This window comes from Callospermophilus lateralis, chromosome 11 (genome assembly GCF_048772815.1).
Source record: "Callospermophilus lateralis isolate mCalLat2 chromosome 11, mCalLat2.hap1, whole genome shotgun sequence".
NCBI lineage: Eukaryota > Metazoa > Chordata > Mammalia > Rodentia > Sciuridae > Callospermophilus > Callospermophilus lateralis.
The window spans coordinates 61,064,590-61,082,319 of record NC_135315.1 but is presented as its reverse complement, the minus strand read 5'-3'; the positions used below and the strand labels follow the sequence as shown (position 1 = coordinate 61,082,319).

Sequence of the window (17,730 nt, the reverse complement as noted above, 5' to 3'; positions counted from 1 at the left end):
TATTTTTTTTAAATCCTCTCTTTTGCTTACCTCTGCCCTAATCTTTAATATTCTCTTCCTTCTGCTAGCTTTGGATTTAGTCTGTTCTTTATTTCTTTAAGGTGTATAATTAGGTTATTGATTCGACATACTTTTCTTCTTTAATGTAGCCATTTTCAGCTACAAATTTCCTTCTGAATGGTGTTTTTTGCTATATCACAAAACTTTTTTGTTTCATTTTTATTTATCTCAAAGTACTTTTAACCTATTTTCCAGTTTCTTCTTTGATCCACTGATTTTTTTTTTTAAAGAGAGAGTGAGAGAGAGAATTTTTTAATATTTATTTTTTAGTTATCGGCGGACACAACATCTTTCTTTGTACGTGGTGCTGAGAATCGAACCCGGGCCGCACGCATGCCAGGCGAGCGCACTACCACTTGAGCCACATCCCCAGCCCCGATCCACTTAATTTTTTAAAAAATTTTTTGTGGTACTGGGAATTGTACCCAGGGCCTCTACCACCTAGCTACATCCCCATTCCTTTATTACTTGGAGTCAGGGTTTCAATAAGTTGCCTGGGTAGCCCTTGAACCTGTGATCCTCCTACCTCAGGCTCCCAAGTAGCTGGATTACAGGTGTGTACCACCATGCCTGGCCAGGGTATGTTTTTAAAATTTCAATGTATTGGTGAATTTTCCAGATTTTCTTCTGTTCCTGATTTCTATTTTATTCCATTATGATCAGGAAAGATATATTGTATATTTTAATCTTTTAAAATTTACTGAGATCTACTATTTTGTTCAACATATTGTTTGTACTAGAGAATGTTCTACGGGCACCTGAGATGAATATGTATTGTTATTGTTGAGTGGATTATTTTACAATGTGTCCATTAGGCCTAATTGGTTTATAGTGTTCAACTACTCTTATATATTTTTTGTCTAGTTCTATTAAAAGTGGATGTTGACACTTGTAATCCCAGCTGCTCGGGAGGCTGAGGCAGGAGGATTGCGAGTTCAAAGCCAGCCTCAGCAAAAGCAAGGTGCTAAGCAACTTGGTGAAACCCTGTCTCTAAATAAATACAAAATAGGGTTGGGGATGTGGCTCAGTGGTTGAGAGCTCCTAAGTTCAATCCCCTCCCCTCAAAAAAGTGGATGTTGAATTATGTATTCCTTCAATTCTGTCAGTTTTTTTTTCCTTCATATATTTTGGGGTTCTATTTTTAGATGCATATATAATTATTCCATCTTCTTGATGGATTGTCCCTCTTTATTATTAGGTAATGCCATTATCTCTTGCAGCAACATTTGTCTTAAGGGTTCTTTTGTCTGATATTTGTGCAACCACGTTTAACTATAGCTACTCTTTGCATCAGTATCTTTTTCTATCCTTTCACTTTCAACCTATTTGTGTCTTGGGAGCTAAACCAAGCAAGACTCTTGTAAACAGCATAAATTGGATCACTTTTAAAAAATTCATTATTGATATATAGAATTGCATTTGATTTATGGATATTGATTTTATATCCTCCTGAAACTTGGCTGAATTCACTTATTAGTTCTAGAAGTTTTCTGGTGGAATTTTTTAAATTCTCTAAGTATAGGATCATGTCATCAACAAATAGTGATAAAAAGTTTTGAGTTCCTCTTTCCTATCTTTACCCTTTAAATTTTGTCTAATTGCTCTGGCTAGAGTTTCAAGGACTATGTTAAATAGAAGTGGTGAAAGAGGGCATCCCTGTCTTGTTCTAGGTTTTAGAGGGAATGCTTTCAATTTTCTCTATTTAGAATGATGTTGGCCTTGAGCTTAGCATAGGTAGCTTTTTACAATATTGAGAAGTTACTATTATCCCAATGTAGTATTCTTAAATCCCATTTATTTGTGAAGATCATGGTTTTCAATTTCTAGGGACATATTCATAAAGGCAAGGGCACTTCTTCAAAGCTAATGGTTCTATCATTAATTGAATTTGAAAACTTAGGGGGATTGAAACACCATTTTCCAAGCTTTTTTTTTGTTGTTGGCATCAGGGATCGAACCCAGAGGTGCTTAACCACTGAGCCACATCCCCAGCCCTTTTTATTTTTGAGACAGTCTCACTAAATTGCTAAGACTGGCTTTGAACTCACAATCCTCCTGCCTCAACTTCCTGAGCTGCTGGGATTCCGGCATATGCCGCCACATTTTTTTTTTTTTTTTAACTAAAATGGCATGGTGGGCACCACTTGGTGGTGGGCACCACTTGGTGTTGGAGGAGCTGCTCAGGGCAGCTTCTAAGTCTTTAGTGCTTCTGCACACATGGGATCCCAGGCTTGCTCTGGCAAACCTGAGTTACTGCTTTCTGAGGGTCACTGAGAAATCCCACTATGGAAAACAGTGACTCATCTTAATTTTGTGCTAAATCAACTGCTATTTTAGTCCAGATTTTGACAGGCAGAAAAAAAGGTTTCTTTCTTGTGAGAAAGTCTATGCTTCCTCCCTGGATTGGCTGGCAGTGCCATTGAGAGCAGCCTAAAGAAAATCCTCATCCACTGGCCTACCTCTGGAGTCCCAGCATTCCTTAGAAGCCTATCTGCTATACTCTAAGGGAGAAGGTCGGAGTTCTAAACTTGAAACTTTAAAATTAGACAATCTGTAGACCCTTGACACGGACAAAGTTCCCATTATTTTCCATTTATTATGCTCCCCTATCTCAGAGCGTGTCACCCCCCCCCCCCGGCCCCAGGGCCTGCAGTGGCATATACTGATGCCACTGTTATGTTCTAGTAAAGGAGGCAAAGCCAGATGCAGAGGGCTGCTCATGCCCCCTCCATCACATTTCGTCCTGAGATTCAAACTTCTGCCTCAGTCAAGTGACTTCACATCGTAACTTGCAGGGTCTCCAATCAATCATCAGAATAGGGAGCACTGCCCTGCTAAGAGGCTACCTACCTCCAAGGAGGCTACTGTACCTTCTGCAAATTTATGCAGAAAACTTAACAAGCTGATGAACATTTCAGCATCCATAGCACATATATTCTGCTTACATTTTATTTTAGTTATAGAACAACTGTCCAAACACAATTTTAAAAAACACACACAAACACAAATTTTTATTCCTTCTTTTGTTGCAGAAAATAAATACAACCACATATTCCATATGCTTGTCTATAAAAGCATTTCTAAAAACATCATTTACTTGAGTCAACAGTATAATCTTTTTGGCTTTTCAATAGCAGGTATCAGAGTAAATTATTTGAACATTTTTGGACACTTGGCTCAAGCAACTTTGGAAAAAGGCTGTTTGTAGGCTTAAGAATCTTATTCCAAAGTTTTTTTTAATAGTTACACTAAAAACAACCACATTTTAACTTATTTAAGAGGAGAATAGTTTTTCTTTTATAAAAATTGCTCCCAAAACTCAAATACCCAACCAGACATAAAAAGTTTTGTCTGTCTTCCCAGGAATCCATGGGGAGGGGTGGGGGGAGGGGTGAGGAACAGCAGCACAGGGTTCTGTCAAGTACATCCAGCCCTAGCCAGAAGGGTCCTCACAGCATTCATGCCTGTGCTTCCAGTTTGGCCCTTGGGAGTTTTAAAAAGGACAGCCTTTTAGTCATCTAAGCCTATGTTTCTGAAAAGGTAGGACATAGACTCTCCATTGTGAATTCGACGGATGGCTTCTGAGAGTATCATGCTGATATCCACAGTTTTGATCTTGGGACACTGAAGCTTCTGAATTTCATGTGGAATTGTATTGGTAACCACCACCTAAGAATCAAGAGGAAAAACCAAGAGCATCAGAAAGTCAAGTAGCTTCTGGGGCTGGGGGTGTAGCTCAGTGATAAGACAGCGGGTTTGACATGTATGAGCCTTGGGTTCCGTGCCCAGCACTGCAGAAAACGAAAAGAACACTAAACAATCGAAAACTAAAAGCTAAGCAGCATGGCTTGATCTGAAAACGTGATGTATTTTCAAATATATGAGGTCCTACTTAACAGGACGGGGGCAGAGTGGTCTCCCCTCCTTTCAATAAGCTTTCCAATCAACGTGAAGCTATCCGTGTCTCTTGGGTTAAGATTTGATAACTTCACACCTACTAGGATAGTTATGGCTAAAAACACAGATGATAACAAGTGCTGGGGAGGATGTGGAGAAACTGGAGACCCCTCACTGCTGTTAGGACTGTGAGTTGCTTAAGCTGCTTTAGAAACCTGTCTAGTAGCACCTTAAAAGTTTACATATTAAGTTACCATATAAACTAGCAATCTCTCTCCTAGGAATATGTAGCCAGGAGAGCTGAAAACACATCCACACAAAAACTTATACATCAAGGTTCATAGCACTATTGTTCATAATAGTAAAAAAGTACAAACTGATCTCAAGTTTCCAGCAATTGATGGAGAAACAAAATGTAGCACATACCACAGAATATTATTCAGTCATAAAAAGGAACCAAGTATTGATCCATGCTACAAAATGAATGAACCTTAAAAATATTATGCTAAGTAAAGAAGCTAATCTCAAGTGATGACATACTGTATGATCTCACTTCTGTGGTAATCATTACACAATTTTGGATTCTCTAAAAACCATCAGATTGTATACTTTAAGTGAATGAATTCTATGATATGCAAAATTTATGTCACAAAGCTGTGATTTTTTTAAAAAAAAGTGGTATTCAAGCTGCTTATAGTCAATGAAATGCAACTTTAACCCATGTTTAAATTCATTTTTAGCACAAATGAGCATCCTCTTGTACCAACTCTCTGTGCCTCAGATTTTGGAGATGCCAATGCCCGGGCAAGTGCACCCACATTAACCAGGGCCCATTACCTCATCAATGGCAGACTCTTCAATCAGCCGGGGGGCGTCCGAAGACAGCAAGCCATGAGTCGCCATCACAAAGATCTTATATGCACCTCTTTCCTTCAGGGTCTCTGCTGCAGCAAGAAAGCTGTCGACATCATCGATGATGTCATCCTGTCAAATCACAGGTGGAGCAAAGGGCATATGAACACTTGCAAGGGTGGGCTAGACAACCAAAGGAAAGGGGCTGCCTAAGTGTACTGTGACAGATCTTCCGCGTTCAGTTTTAACACATGCAGGTGTCATGTCACCAGGCCCCACAATATCCCTCCAGGCCTCTACCACAAGCTGCCTCCTTGAACAGCAATTATTTCTCATTATTTCCAGGGCTGCAGTCTCTACACCCTAGGCTCACTGGGGAATGGGCTGTTTCCATCCCTGTATGTGACTGGCCAGAGCCATACCCTTTCTTCAATGCAGGTGCTTGAGGTGTGTCTTGGATGATTTTTTAAATGCAGAGGGAAATTGTTTGAAGATGCTTTTTATTCAAGGTAATGGAACTGTGCCTCTATCCCTCAGTTTTTTCCTTGCTACTTTTCCTTATTTTCCAAATTTTCTTCACTGAGCATATGAGAAATATGCTTTTTTATATGCTTTTACAATGAGAAAAACAAATAATGATTGCTGTTTTTTAATAATAAGACATCCTATCAAATGCTTTCTAATGTATAGACCACAGGTTCCTGGAGTTCTTTTATGGTATCAAGCATTGTCTAGAGTTGAATGAATATTCATGTATTTATTTTACATGTATTACTCTTTTCTGATGTAGACTGATATTAATATAATCAAAAAATACAGATATCACTTAAAAGTTCTCTTGGTAAAACAGTATCTTGTGAGACTAAACTGGCAACCATCATGCAAACCAGCAAATGCAACTGTGGGCATTAACCCAGAGAATTAAAACTGTGTTCACACAGAAGCCCATACAGGAACGTGCATAGCAGTTTTATTTACAATGCCTGAAAACTGAAATCAGCTCAAATGTCCTTTAATAAGCAGTTGAAAAATGATACCTACATATCACAAAAATACTGCCTAGCAATAAAAAGGAAAAAATTATTAAAATACAAAATGACTTGGAGCGATCCCAAAGGAATCATGTTAATAAAAATAAAATCAATCTCAAAAGTTTATAAACTATACATTTCATGCATATGACATTCTTAAAATAAGTATTATAGAGACGGGGACAGATCATTGATAGCTAGGAGTCAGGGATCAGATGGGAGAAGATGAAGGTGCAACCATGATGGGGTGGCATCAAGGAGCTTTGTGACGATGGAATAGCTCTGTACCTTGACTGCAGTGGTGGTTACACATACACACACGCACATGTGTGCACACAGGACATGTAAGTGGTGCTACCTAATGGTGCTATGTTTGACCCACAGCACCACAAAAATAAATAAAACGAGCTATGTGCTTCATAGTACTGTTAATTTCAGGTTGTGTTACTGTATCATAATTCAGCAAGACAGAGGAAGCTGTTCAGGAGCACAAAGAACCTCCCTGTACTTTTTTTCCCCCTACTTCCTATGACTCTATAATTACTTCAGAGTGATTTATTATAGCTTTTGCCAATTAAATAATAAATCAACAGAGAGCTGTTACCCTGTACTGGAGATAGATTTTTAATTTGAAAAAGGAACAAACAAAATCACCAAGCACTGGGGAAGACATGGGGCACCCTTTGAGGAGCTGGGAAAATTGTTGCGACCACTTTGGAAATACTGGACAGCACTAGTAAAGTTCCAAGTGTGCATGTAGCAGGATCATCAATTCAACCCCAGGCTCCTAGAAATTGACACATGGATGCACTCAGAAACAGGTACAAAAATGTTCAAATATTATTTGGAAATAGAAAAAAAAAAACCAAAAACTGTATGCTCAGTGCTGTAACACCATCCAGCAGTGAAAAAGAAGAATGTGCAACTCCACGTCAGTAGGCAGGTGAAGCTCAAAAACAGTGCTGGACAAAAGAGTATACAGAGACATCAACTGAGGTCATGTCAACAAGCAGAGCAAAAAAATATGGCATTTAGTGATACACGTTGTTATGCAGACTATAAAGATAAGTAAGGACAAGGACTGATGATTCTCAGGCTAGTGACAACCTGAGAATGGGAGAAGAAAGAGGCTAGAGAAAGGCCAGGCAAGGATTCCAGAGCACCTTGCTACATGGCTGTCTCAAGTGGAGCAGTGAGAACCAGGTGTTCATTCTAGTCTTTTTAAAACTATCCACACAGGCAGTAAGTACACCCTTTGTGTACATTGGTTTTATAACATATAAAATGATATGTTTTTGTTTATGTGTTTGTGTGTGATGCTGTGAGTGGAACTCAGGGCTTCCTGCATGCTAAATAGGTGTTCTATCATTGAGCTACATCCCCAGCTCCTAGTGTGTGTTTTAAAACAGTTATAATCAACTTTGTTTTGTACTTAACTTACTTGGCTGCACCATCATACATATATGTGCAGTTAATAAGTCAACAGCATAACAGTGGTACATACTCCAATTAATAATAATAATAATAAAAGAGGTCTCCATACCACAATGATGGCAATCCTTCCTCCAACGTCACCAACGACTGTGATAGGGGGCTTTTCTTTAGGAATCAGCACTGGTCAGAATAAAACACATACAGCAAAGTTTCTATATTAAAAAGTAAAAGTAAGTCTTCAAGAAGTTAATGTCTCATAATTAAAAACTCCCCACACACTAGGAAGAAAAGGGAACTTCCCTAATTTCTTAAAGAACAACTGGGATAAATAAATAATTAAAAAAAAAGAGTAACAACCCAATTAAAAATTGTACAAAGGATACAAATACTTGAAAACATGAAGACATGTAACATTATTAGACATGAAGGAAAAGCAAACCAAAATCAAAATAAGATGCTATTTCACACTGACTACGACAGTGATAATAATAATTTAAAAAATCAGAAAATAAGCACTAAGCATTAGAGACACTGAAACCTTTGTGCATTGCTAACCCTAACCCTAACCATTTTAATGATACCCTGGGAGTTCCCCCAAAAGTTCAACACAGAATTACCAATTACCAGTCCCATTCCTCAGCATAAACCAAGAGCAAGGGAAGCTATGTGCCTACAGGAGCTTGTACATGAATGCACAAGGCAGCCTTTTCTCCCAAAGGTGGAAACAACTCAAGTCTCTATGAAATGATGAATGAACAGTGTGACATAATGACACAATGGAACTCAAGCACCTTGGCACAGGATGATTTATAGGCTCTGCTGCCCACATCCTGGAGCAGTGCTGCTGGACTCCCTTATCAGTGGCTCAGGACGCTCCTCTGGATGGCATGGGCAGTAAACCACGGTGGCATCTCTGTGCAATACGTCCCCATGGCTGTAGAGGGTGTGTGCCATGAGGCGTGGATGCCTCCACCTAGGTAACAAGGATGCCCCAGAGAGCCTTGGGGCCCAGATAGAAAAGAGGCACAGGGGTGGTGCTGCCATGGAGAGCCAATACTAGGGCAATGCCCAGTGGAGTCATGGGGGCAGGGCTGCCCCTGAGACCCCAGACTGCTAGAGCCACCAGCATGCAGCTCGAGCTTGAGAAGTGGGAGACATGGGAGAAACACTCCATGGGGGGGCCATGCAGCAAGGATGTGGGAGTGGGGCCTCCCAGAGCCCTGCAGGCCCAGTCCAGCCCCAGTGTGTCAGGAAGGTGGCACATGGAATCAGAAAAGATTGTTTTGGAGACTTAAGATTTAATGATGCTTACCCTGTTGGGTTTTGGGCTTGGTTGGGACCTGTTCCTTCTCTCGTCTGTTTCTTCTTTTTGGAAGGGAAATGTGCAGCTTAAGTCTGTCCCACCACTATGCTTGGAAACCTATGACCTGCTTAACTTTGCAGGTTCACATCTGGAGTGAAATTTGCTTCAGATGACTCCCATTCATATGTGAGTAAGGTGATTTTGCGTGAGACTTGGGACTTAATGCCGAAACTAAGCTAAGATTTAACTGGAGTCGACACTGGGCACCATGAATGGAATGCATGTATTTTGCAATGAGGTGGCTGTAAATTTCAGGGGTGGGGTGGGGGTTGAAGGTGAAATGGTGTGCTCTCATGGCTGCATCCCTCCTGATTCATTTTGTTACAGTAGCCTGAGCTAAGATGGGTCGTTATACAATCTTGTATGCTGCCTTTATTCACTTACATTGCTCAGAGTGTAATCTTGTATGCTGCCTTTATTCACTTACATTGCTCAATTAGCCACACTGACACAACATAATTTATTAAGCCCTATCCTCTGCTAGATCAATTAAACATGTCCAAAATTTTGCATAAAATATAACACGGTGGTAAATAACTTTTATGTAATAATAAGCTTTTCACTTTCATTAAAGTACACTCTAGGGTATACTGATGAATGAATGAAATTTCCTAAAGTACCACATGGAGTCTAAAGAGTTTGAACATCTTCCTAGGCCTTGCAATGACAGGATGAACTGCTTTTAGAGGGCTCTACTACTCAGGCCTGCAAAAGTGCATCATTATAGTGCAGCCAGAAAAGGCATGAATCAGCTTTTATGCCAATCCAAAAAACAAAAAGAAAAGTTCACATTAAAAAACAACAAACAAACAAATGCACACTTCAGTTAGCTATACAATCAGGGGAAAGTGACAAAGAGATGCTGTAGCACTTACTGGGGATCTCTAAGCTGGGATGGATGGCAGCCACACTCCTGACCATGGGTGGGGAGTGCCGTCCATCAACCAAGTCTGACTCAGCATCCTGTGCTTCTCCATGAATCACAGCGATTCCCAGGCGCAGGCGCTCAGCAAAAGACTGTGCCCTGAGGAAAAGCATTAGATGCAAAATCAAAACTCATGTAGCACCTGTTCTTTGCCCATGTATGGTGGGGGGGCATCCTGAGGACACAAGTTAGATGCAGTTTTCAAAGGAATAATGATAAAAAGAGAATAAAATAACCTCCAGAATATCTGAATGCAGGATTAAGTATGGAGAGACCATAATAGATGCGTCCCTCTGGCTGTAGGCACAAATGGTGGGTGGCAGCCTGGTCTTACCTGCAATCAATCATCTAAGACATGTTATGTTAGGTGATTGCCTCTCAGCCTCAGTTCCTCTCCTGTCACTACTCAGGCTACTTACCTTCCTCTCAGAACCACATGAGATACAGCACATCAAATATTTGTCAAAGTATTATGCATTAATTTTTAAATAGATTTATGAAATATGATGGAGATATGAGAAACTGCACTTTTAAAGTGCACAATCTCATTAAGTGTTGATATATGTGTATGCCCACAGAAGCTTTAGCACACTGAAGACAATGAACTCTACATCACTGTAGAGCATATTCTTGTGTTTCTTTGTAATTCTGCAGTATGTATTCTGTTGTCTGACTTCTTTCACTTAACATAATGCTTTGGAGATTCATGTTATACTGTCTTTATCAAGAGTTCACTCCTTCTTTTCAATGCCGAGTAATACTCCACTGTATGAATATATTGCAGCTTAACCATTTACTTTGTGATAGATTTTGGGTTGCTTCCAGCTGTTTTAGCAAATGAAGCTGCTAAGAACATTCATGGGTTGACCTCTGTATAGGCATATGCTTTCATTTCTCTTGGGTAAATACCCAAGAAAGGAATGGCTGGATCACATAGTAACAATATATTTAACTCTTCGAAAGACGGCCAACCTGTTTTCCAAAGTAGTTATACCATATTACATTCCCATGAGCAGTATTGAGAGTTCCAGTTGCTCCACATCCTCAGCAACACTTGATATGGCCAGTCATTTAATATAATCCATTCCAAAGGTGTGTGGTGGTACATCATGCTGGTTTAATTTGGATTTTCCTAATGGCATTCAGCATCTTGTCACATTCTTACCTGCCATCCATATATATTTTTTGCTAAAAAATTTGTTTATCCCTTGCCAGTTTTTTTTTTAAACAGGTTGTTTGTTCCCTTGTGAAGTTTTGAGAATTCTTTGATATATTCTGAGTGCAATTCTTTATCAGATACATGCTCTACAAATAGTTTCTTCCAATCTGTGCATTCTCCTTTCATTTTCTTAATGTCTACTGGAATCTGATATTCCATAGATTTCCTTGTTTCCAGACAGTCTTGATGATTTCAGTCGGTATAATTAGCTCTACTGACCCAACATAATTTACCATGCTCTGTCCTCCGCTAAACCACCTATTTTGCATGAAATATAACACTATGGTGAATAGCTTTTTAAAATGAAAACTTTTTGCTTATGTTAACATACACTCTAGGATATACTAGGATACTCTAGGATATGACCAACTTTTTTCTCTCATGAACTGAGTTTTTGGTGTCATATCCAAAAATATATTTGCCTAGGAAGTGGGGATGTAGCTTAGTAGTACGGCACTTGCCTAGTGTACGTGAGGTCCTTGGATTCAATCCCTGTTACCTAGCCCACTGCCCCCCCCACCCCACCAAAAAAAAAAAGAAAAGAAAAAAGAGTAACAGCAAAACATAGACATCTTGCCTCATTCTTGATCTTAGGGGAAAATTGATCAGTCTTTCAGTAGTAAGTGTGATGCTAGCTGTCAGTTTTTCAGATTCTCTTAAAAGTTTTCATCAGGAATAGAACTTAATTATCCCATTCAAATAGAGTTGAATTATGCCAAAAGCTTTTTGAGTCTACTAAGATAATGATGCAGTTTGTCTTTTTTAGTTTGTTAACATGGTGAACTACATTTATTGAATTTTTAAAAATGTTAATCTAACCTTATGTTCCTGGGATGAACTTCAAATGGTTAGGATGCACTGACCTTTTATATATTGTTGGATTCAGTTTGCTAAAACGTTGCTTAGGATTTTTACAACTATGGTCATAAGGATATCAATCTGTAGTTTTCTTTTCTTGTATGTCTGTGTCTAGTTTTCCTATCAGGGTAATGATGGTCTCAAAGAATGAGCTGGAATCTTTCATCTTCTGTAACAGTTCACGTAGAATTAGTATTCTTACTTTCTTAAGTGATTGGTAGAATTCACCACTGAAATCTGGGCCTCAGAATTTTCTCTTTTGGGGATCTGGGGTTGTAGCTCAGTGGCAGAGCAATTGTCTACTGTGCTGCATCTCCAAAAAGGCAAAAAAGGAATTTTCTTTGTAAAGGTTTTCACTTCACTTTCCTCAGTAAGTATAGGCTATTCACGTTACCTGGTTCTTCTTGAGAAGGTTTTGGTAGTTTGTCTTTCAAGCAATTTGTCCATTTCACCTAAGTTGCAGATTTACTGGAATAAATTTAATATAGTATTCTCTTATTATCCTTTTAATACCTGTAGTTTGTGGTATCTCTCATTCCCAGTACTGGTAATCTTTATTCTTTCTCCTGACTGACTGGATAAGGTCTCATCAATTTTACTCTCAAATAACTGGCTTTCAGGTTTCATTGCTTTTCTCTACTGTTTATTTTCTATTTTACTGATTTGTGCTTTAATTTTATTATTTTCTTTCTTATGCTTACTTTTTTTTTTTCCCCTCTACTTCTTCTTCTTGGGTGCTGAGGATGGAAACCAGGGTCTTGCACGCTACCACTGAACTAGATCCCGAGCCCCTCTTATCTTGTTTTGTTTTGTTTTTTTTTAAAAGAGAGAGAGAGAGAGAGAGAGAGAGAGAGAGAGAGAGAGAGAGAGAATTTTTCTTAATATTTATTTTTTAGTTCTTGGTGGACACAACATCTTTGTTTGTATGTGGTGCTTAGGATCGAACCCGGGCCGCACACATTCCAGGCAAGCGCGCTACCACTTGAGCCACATCCCCAGCCCCTCTTATTTTGTTTTTTATTTGCTTTTCTTTTTCTAGAAAGTCTCTTAAGGTAGAAGCTGAGATCACTGATTTGAGATCTTCTTTTCTATTACAAGTGTTTAGTCCTACAAATTTCTCCCTAAGTAGAGTTTTTATCACAAATTTTGATGTGCTGTGTTTTCATTTTCATTCAGTTCTAAATACTTTCTGATTTCCTTCTTGATTTCTTCTTCAACCCATGTGTTATCTAGAAGTGTGCGAGTTAGTTACCACACACTCAAGACTTCTACTATTAGAATTATTCTTAATTCCAGTGTGGCCACAGAACTTATTTTGTATGTCTTAAATAATTTCTAATTTGAAGCTGTTTTTCATGTCCCAGAATATTGGCTTTAGTAATATATGTGTGCTCAAAAAGAATGGATCTTCTGCGTCCCTGGATGGAGTGTTCTAAACTGTGGAGTAGAGCCCCCTGGTTGACAGGATCTTTTAAGTCCTCTGCAGCCTCACTGATTGTCTACTTGTTTTATTTACTATTGTCAGAGGAATAATGGAATCGCTAATGATCATCTTGGACAAATCAATAACCTCAGTTATTGAGGTCGGCTTCATACATTTGAGGCTATGTTCCCAGTTCATAATGTTTAGGATTATCACAAATTCTTGAACAAATAAGCCCTTTTTCATTATGAAAAGATGTTCTTTGTCCCCAGCTATATTCATTGCTCTAGTTGGTTTGATATCAATGTAGCCAACCCCATTTTTCCTTAAAAAACTTAGTCTTACCATGACATATAATGTTCTATATTTTTTCTCTTAACCTATGTCCTCCTCCTCACTACCTTGTGCCCTGCTTCATTAGGTCCCCAGCCACAGCATGTCCACTTCCCCAACTGGCCAGATTCCTGAGCATAATACTGGGTTTCACTTTGTCTTCCAACCCTAACAACCTAGTACACAGCAAATATTCACGTCTTAAGGACACAATGAGTTCTCCCAGTTTTGGTTTTCCAATACCAAAAATTCAAAACATGCTCTTATCTAACAGTTTACAAGAATAGCTAAAAACAAAAAAGAAAAAAAAGTAGATTATACCAAATTCTCATCAGTATTATCAACACAAGACACATCCAAGGCATTTCCATGACACATGAAGAGCAAAGCTCTGGAAAATGCAAAATCCTGTTCTCTAGAGGGACAGAAATCTCACCTCTGTCAGGTTTCCTATGTGCACTAAAGAAAGCTTGGTTACAGTGTTAAGTCAAGGAATTAACTTCAGGCTTAAATCATTCTACTTCAAGATAAATTTTGCTTCTTTCAGTAGAAAGCATAACATTTTTACCATAGCACATGTAGTTTAACCTTTTGTGGTATTAAAAAAATCTCAACTGCATATAAGTAAATATTGATTGGTCTGGTCCTACCCATGAGGAATCTGATTTATACTTCTAAGAAAAGGATGATAAAGACTTCATGGAAGCAGGTCTGTACCACATAATCAATATAAAAGTGTGTGTGTGTGTGTGTGTGTGTGTGTGTAGAATAACTGTATTTAGGAAAAGTGAGTCAAATGAAGAAATTTACCAAAAATTTTTAAATATCCCAAAATTTAAGGTTTAGTATTCAGGGGCTGGGGATGTGGCTAACTGGTGGAGCACTTGCTTAATATATGCAAGCCTCTGGGTTAAATCCCCAGCAATGTTTAAAAAAAAAAAAAAAATATATATATATATATATATATATTTAGTATTCATCTAACTTTATTTATTTTATTTTTTTTTAAAGAGAGAGAGGAGAGAGAGAGAGAATTTTAATATTTATTTTTTAGTTCTTGGCGGACACAACATCTTTGTTTGTATGTGGTGCTGAGGATCGAACCCAGGCCGCACGCATGCCAGGCGAGCGCGCTACCGCTTGAGCCAAATCTCCAGCCCTTCATCTAACTTTAAATCCCTTCCTACAAAAAAATTCAAGTCAGTTTTAAAAGAAATTCTTAGAGAAAAAAACTTCAGTCAAATACAATGGCAGCCTCTGCAGGAAAGTTTGGTACCACACAGATTAGCTCCTCCTTCACTTTTAAGACTGGCTCTTCAAACAAAAGTCCACAGAAGCCCCAACCAAAGTCCACTCTCCAGCCAGAGGACTAAGAAAAGGGCAGCTCGGTGAGTGAGTGGAAAAGAAGGGCCTCGTTCTAGCCAAACACCACAGAATAACCTGCAGCCTGTGTCTCAGTGCTCTGGCTTAGGAGAAGTTCATGGAGGGACTGGCATCCCCCTCAGGGTAATGAGTGCCCAGCCTGCCAGTGTCTGTGGATGGCAAAACCTGAACTTCCACCCCCATTCAGCAGCGGAGAATGGCCCTCCCAATCTGTCTGGTCAGGTGGGAAACCTCAACTTCTCTCCTCAACTCAGTAACAAGCCCCATAACCTCCCCCACCATTTTCTCTACCAGAGTCAATAAGAGATCAGCAAAAATCAGGTTTTACAAAAGATCCAGACATAAAGACAGATGCAAATATCCAGGTTCTAAAAGAAAATCACTCACACCAGAAGTCAGGAAAATCTCAACATGAATGAAATCAGCCAATTAACACATGCTAATACCAAGAGGACAGACAGGCTAGAATTATATGATGACAATTTAAAGCTTCCATCAAAAGAATATGACAGGGGCTGGGGTATAGCTCAGTTGGAAGAATTCTTGCCTCCCATGCACAAGGCCCTGGGTTCAATCCCCAGCACCACATACACACACACACACACACACACACACACACACAAACACGACAAGGAATAATTATGACATGCTTGAAAGCAATGGAAAAATCAGAAAGCCTATGCAAAGTAATAGGTGTCAGCAAAGAACTAGAAAATATATTAAAAAATAATTTTAGGAGTTTAAAAAAATAACCTGTGACTGGGAGTTAATGGTAGGTTAGTGGTAGGGTGTGTGCTTAGCATGCTGGAAGCCCTGGGTTCTATCCCCAGCATCAACAAACAAACAAAAAACAACTATTAAATTAAAAAGCTGTTTTGACCTCAACTGAACTGATAGCTGCTGTCCCCAGCAGCCACCAGATGCTTGGCAGAAAAGCATTTAGCAGTAACTCTCTCAGACTTGTGAATACCATGAAGGAAATCAGGCCTGCAACACTGACACACGCCACGTGGACAAGCCTTGAGGACAGATGCTGAGTCAAACAAGCCAGTCACAGAGGGCCACGCACTGAGATTCCATTTATGAAATACTCAGAACAGGCAAATTGAAACAGGCAGAGATGGAGGGAAGTATGGGCAGGGAATAATTGTGTAATGGGCACAAGGTGTTTTGTGGGATGATGAAAAAGTTTTATAATTGGAGGCAGGTAGTGGTTGCACAACATGTAAATGCATCAAATGCCAGCAAACTGTAACCTTCAAAATGGTTACTGTCTGCCCTCTGTATCCATAGGTTCTACATCCACATCCATGGACTCAATCAAGGACTGAAAACATTTGAGGAAAAAAAAATGCATCTATACTGAACATGTAGACTTTTTCTTGTCATTTATTTTAACTATTTACATAGCATTTACATTGTATTAAGTTTTAACCATATGTAATTCAGACATAATTTAAAGAATACAGGAGGATATAGCATAGGTCATATTCAAATACTATGCCATTTCACATAAGGAACTTGAGCATCTGTGGATTTTGGTATCAAAGGGGTGTCCTGGAACTAATCGCCTGCAGATACCAAGGGACAATTATATATCATGTGTTTCTCAGAAGCATGAAAATCAAAGAAAAATAAGTAAAAATTAGCCTTTAAACAAATGTTTAGAAAAGCTGTTTGAAATGTTTATATTCTGAAATGCATCAAGATTTCCTACAACTTAATCAAATGGACAAGAAAAGACCCAATGATAAAGCTTACAGAAGGTACGTGGGGCGGTGACACAGGCCTGGATATGGTAAGGAGGTAGGCCATAGAATGGGGTCTCATAATTGTTTTGGCCCAACACCAATTTATTTTTTTTTAAATATACTAAGTGTATACACTGTTAGGCTTAATTGATAATATCAAACAACTTATCTGTAAGATTTATGAAATCATGGCTTACTAAGAACCACACTCATTCTTTAATATTAACAGCACCTGGGCCCATTGTGGAGGTACTTTATGTCTTCTTTCATGCCACAGGACTCAATAGATCCACAGAGATAAAATATTCAACTGGAAAATCATTTTAGAGGACCTTTTTTTTTTAAAAGGAAAAAAGCCTTTATTCCTACCTGTGCTTTTGTTCTTTCCCTCTCCAATGGACTGGCTTCTCTAGAAAATAATGCCACATGAAATTCTGTCATCCAAAATCCAATTTTAAGTACTGTATCCCTGACTCAGCACTTACTGCAGGCTAAACATAACTCAGTACAGACTGGGGGCTGCCCACTCTGTATAGCTCAGGGTGTTTGTTTCTTAAAATGTTACCTTTTAACATGTGCAAATAAGTGGCCTCTCAACTGGATACATTTCTGTTAATAAATCACTTAGTTCTTTGAATAAGAGGCAGCAAACAACCACAGGTATATTCACCAGTATTTTAAGTGGCAGACTTTTAAGACCCATAAGTGCTTGTCCATCTGGAAGGGAAGGAGGTGCTAATTAGTATTCCCCAGACTTGGATGGCTTTGCTCAAGAAATATAACTGGCAGTCACAGGCTGGGCTGGGTGGGGTGGGGTGGAGAAACTGAGTTGGCAGGATAATCTTAAAATCAGTACATGGAAGAGAAAGAAGGGTTTCTAGGGGTACTACTGACATCTGGTTGGGAACTCCTGGGAGTTGATCAGAACCATCCTCAGAAGCTGAACCAAGTACAGGTATGAGGTCCCACCTACCTCTTGGCCGAGGCTGGAGACTTGGCCACGATGACTGCATTCCTGTAATCTGGGATCTGTGATAGACAAGAGTTTGGGGATTACCACCATGTCTCTAAGAGGTCATGCTGACAGTCAGTGAAAAAGAAGGTTCCTAAAGACTCAAACTGTCCTATGATTCCTTGGAAGTTTTGCAAAAAGAGAAGTTCAAAACAAAGTCTTTTTGGGAAACTGAAGGAATGCCAACGA

The 17,730-nt window shown here is 39.1% G+C and overlaps 1 protein-coding gene across 8 annotated transcripts in view; it reads right to left on the bottom strand.

Annotated features, from left to right (window-relative positions):
- Positions 1 to 3,042: 3,042 nt before the first annotated feature.
- Positions 3,043 to 17,730, bottom strand: part of Prpsap2 (phosphoribosyl pyrophosphate synthetase associated protein 2) — a 37,577-nt gene continuing 22,889 nt past the window's right edge. For all 8 annotated transcript variants that reach the window (XM_076870515.1, XM_076870518.1, XM_076870519.1 and 5 more), the window contains 5 exons: positions 17,503 to 17,558; positions 9,513 to 9,661; positions 7,384 to 7,454; positions 4,795 to 4,941; positions 3,043 to 3,729 (listed from right to left, as the gene is read on the bottom strand). In XM_076870515.1, the coding sequence (XP_076726630.1) occupies positions 3,571 to 3,729; positions 4,795 to 4,941; positions 7,384 to 7,454; positions 9,513 to 9,661; positions 17,503 to 17,558 (582 nt within the window). In that variant the 3' untranslated portion in view covers positions 3,043 to 3,570. The remainder of the gene's footprint in view (positions 3,730 to 4,794; positions 4,942 to 7,383; positions 7,455 to 9,512; positions 9,662 to 17,502; positions 17,559 to 17,730) is intronic.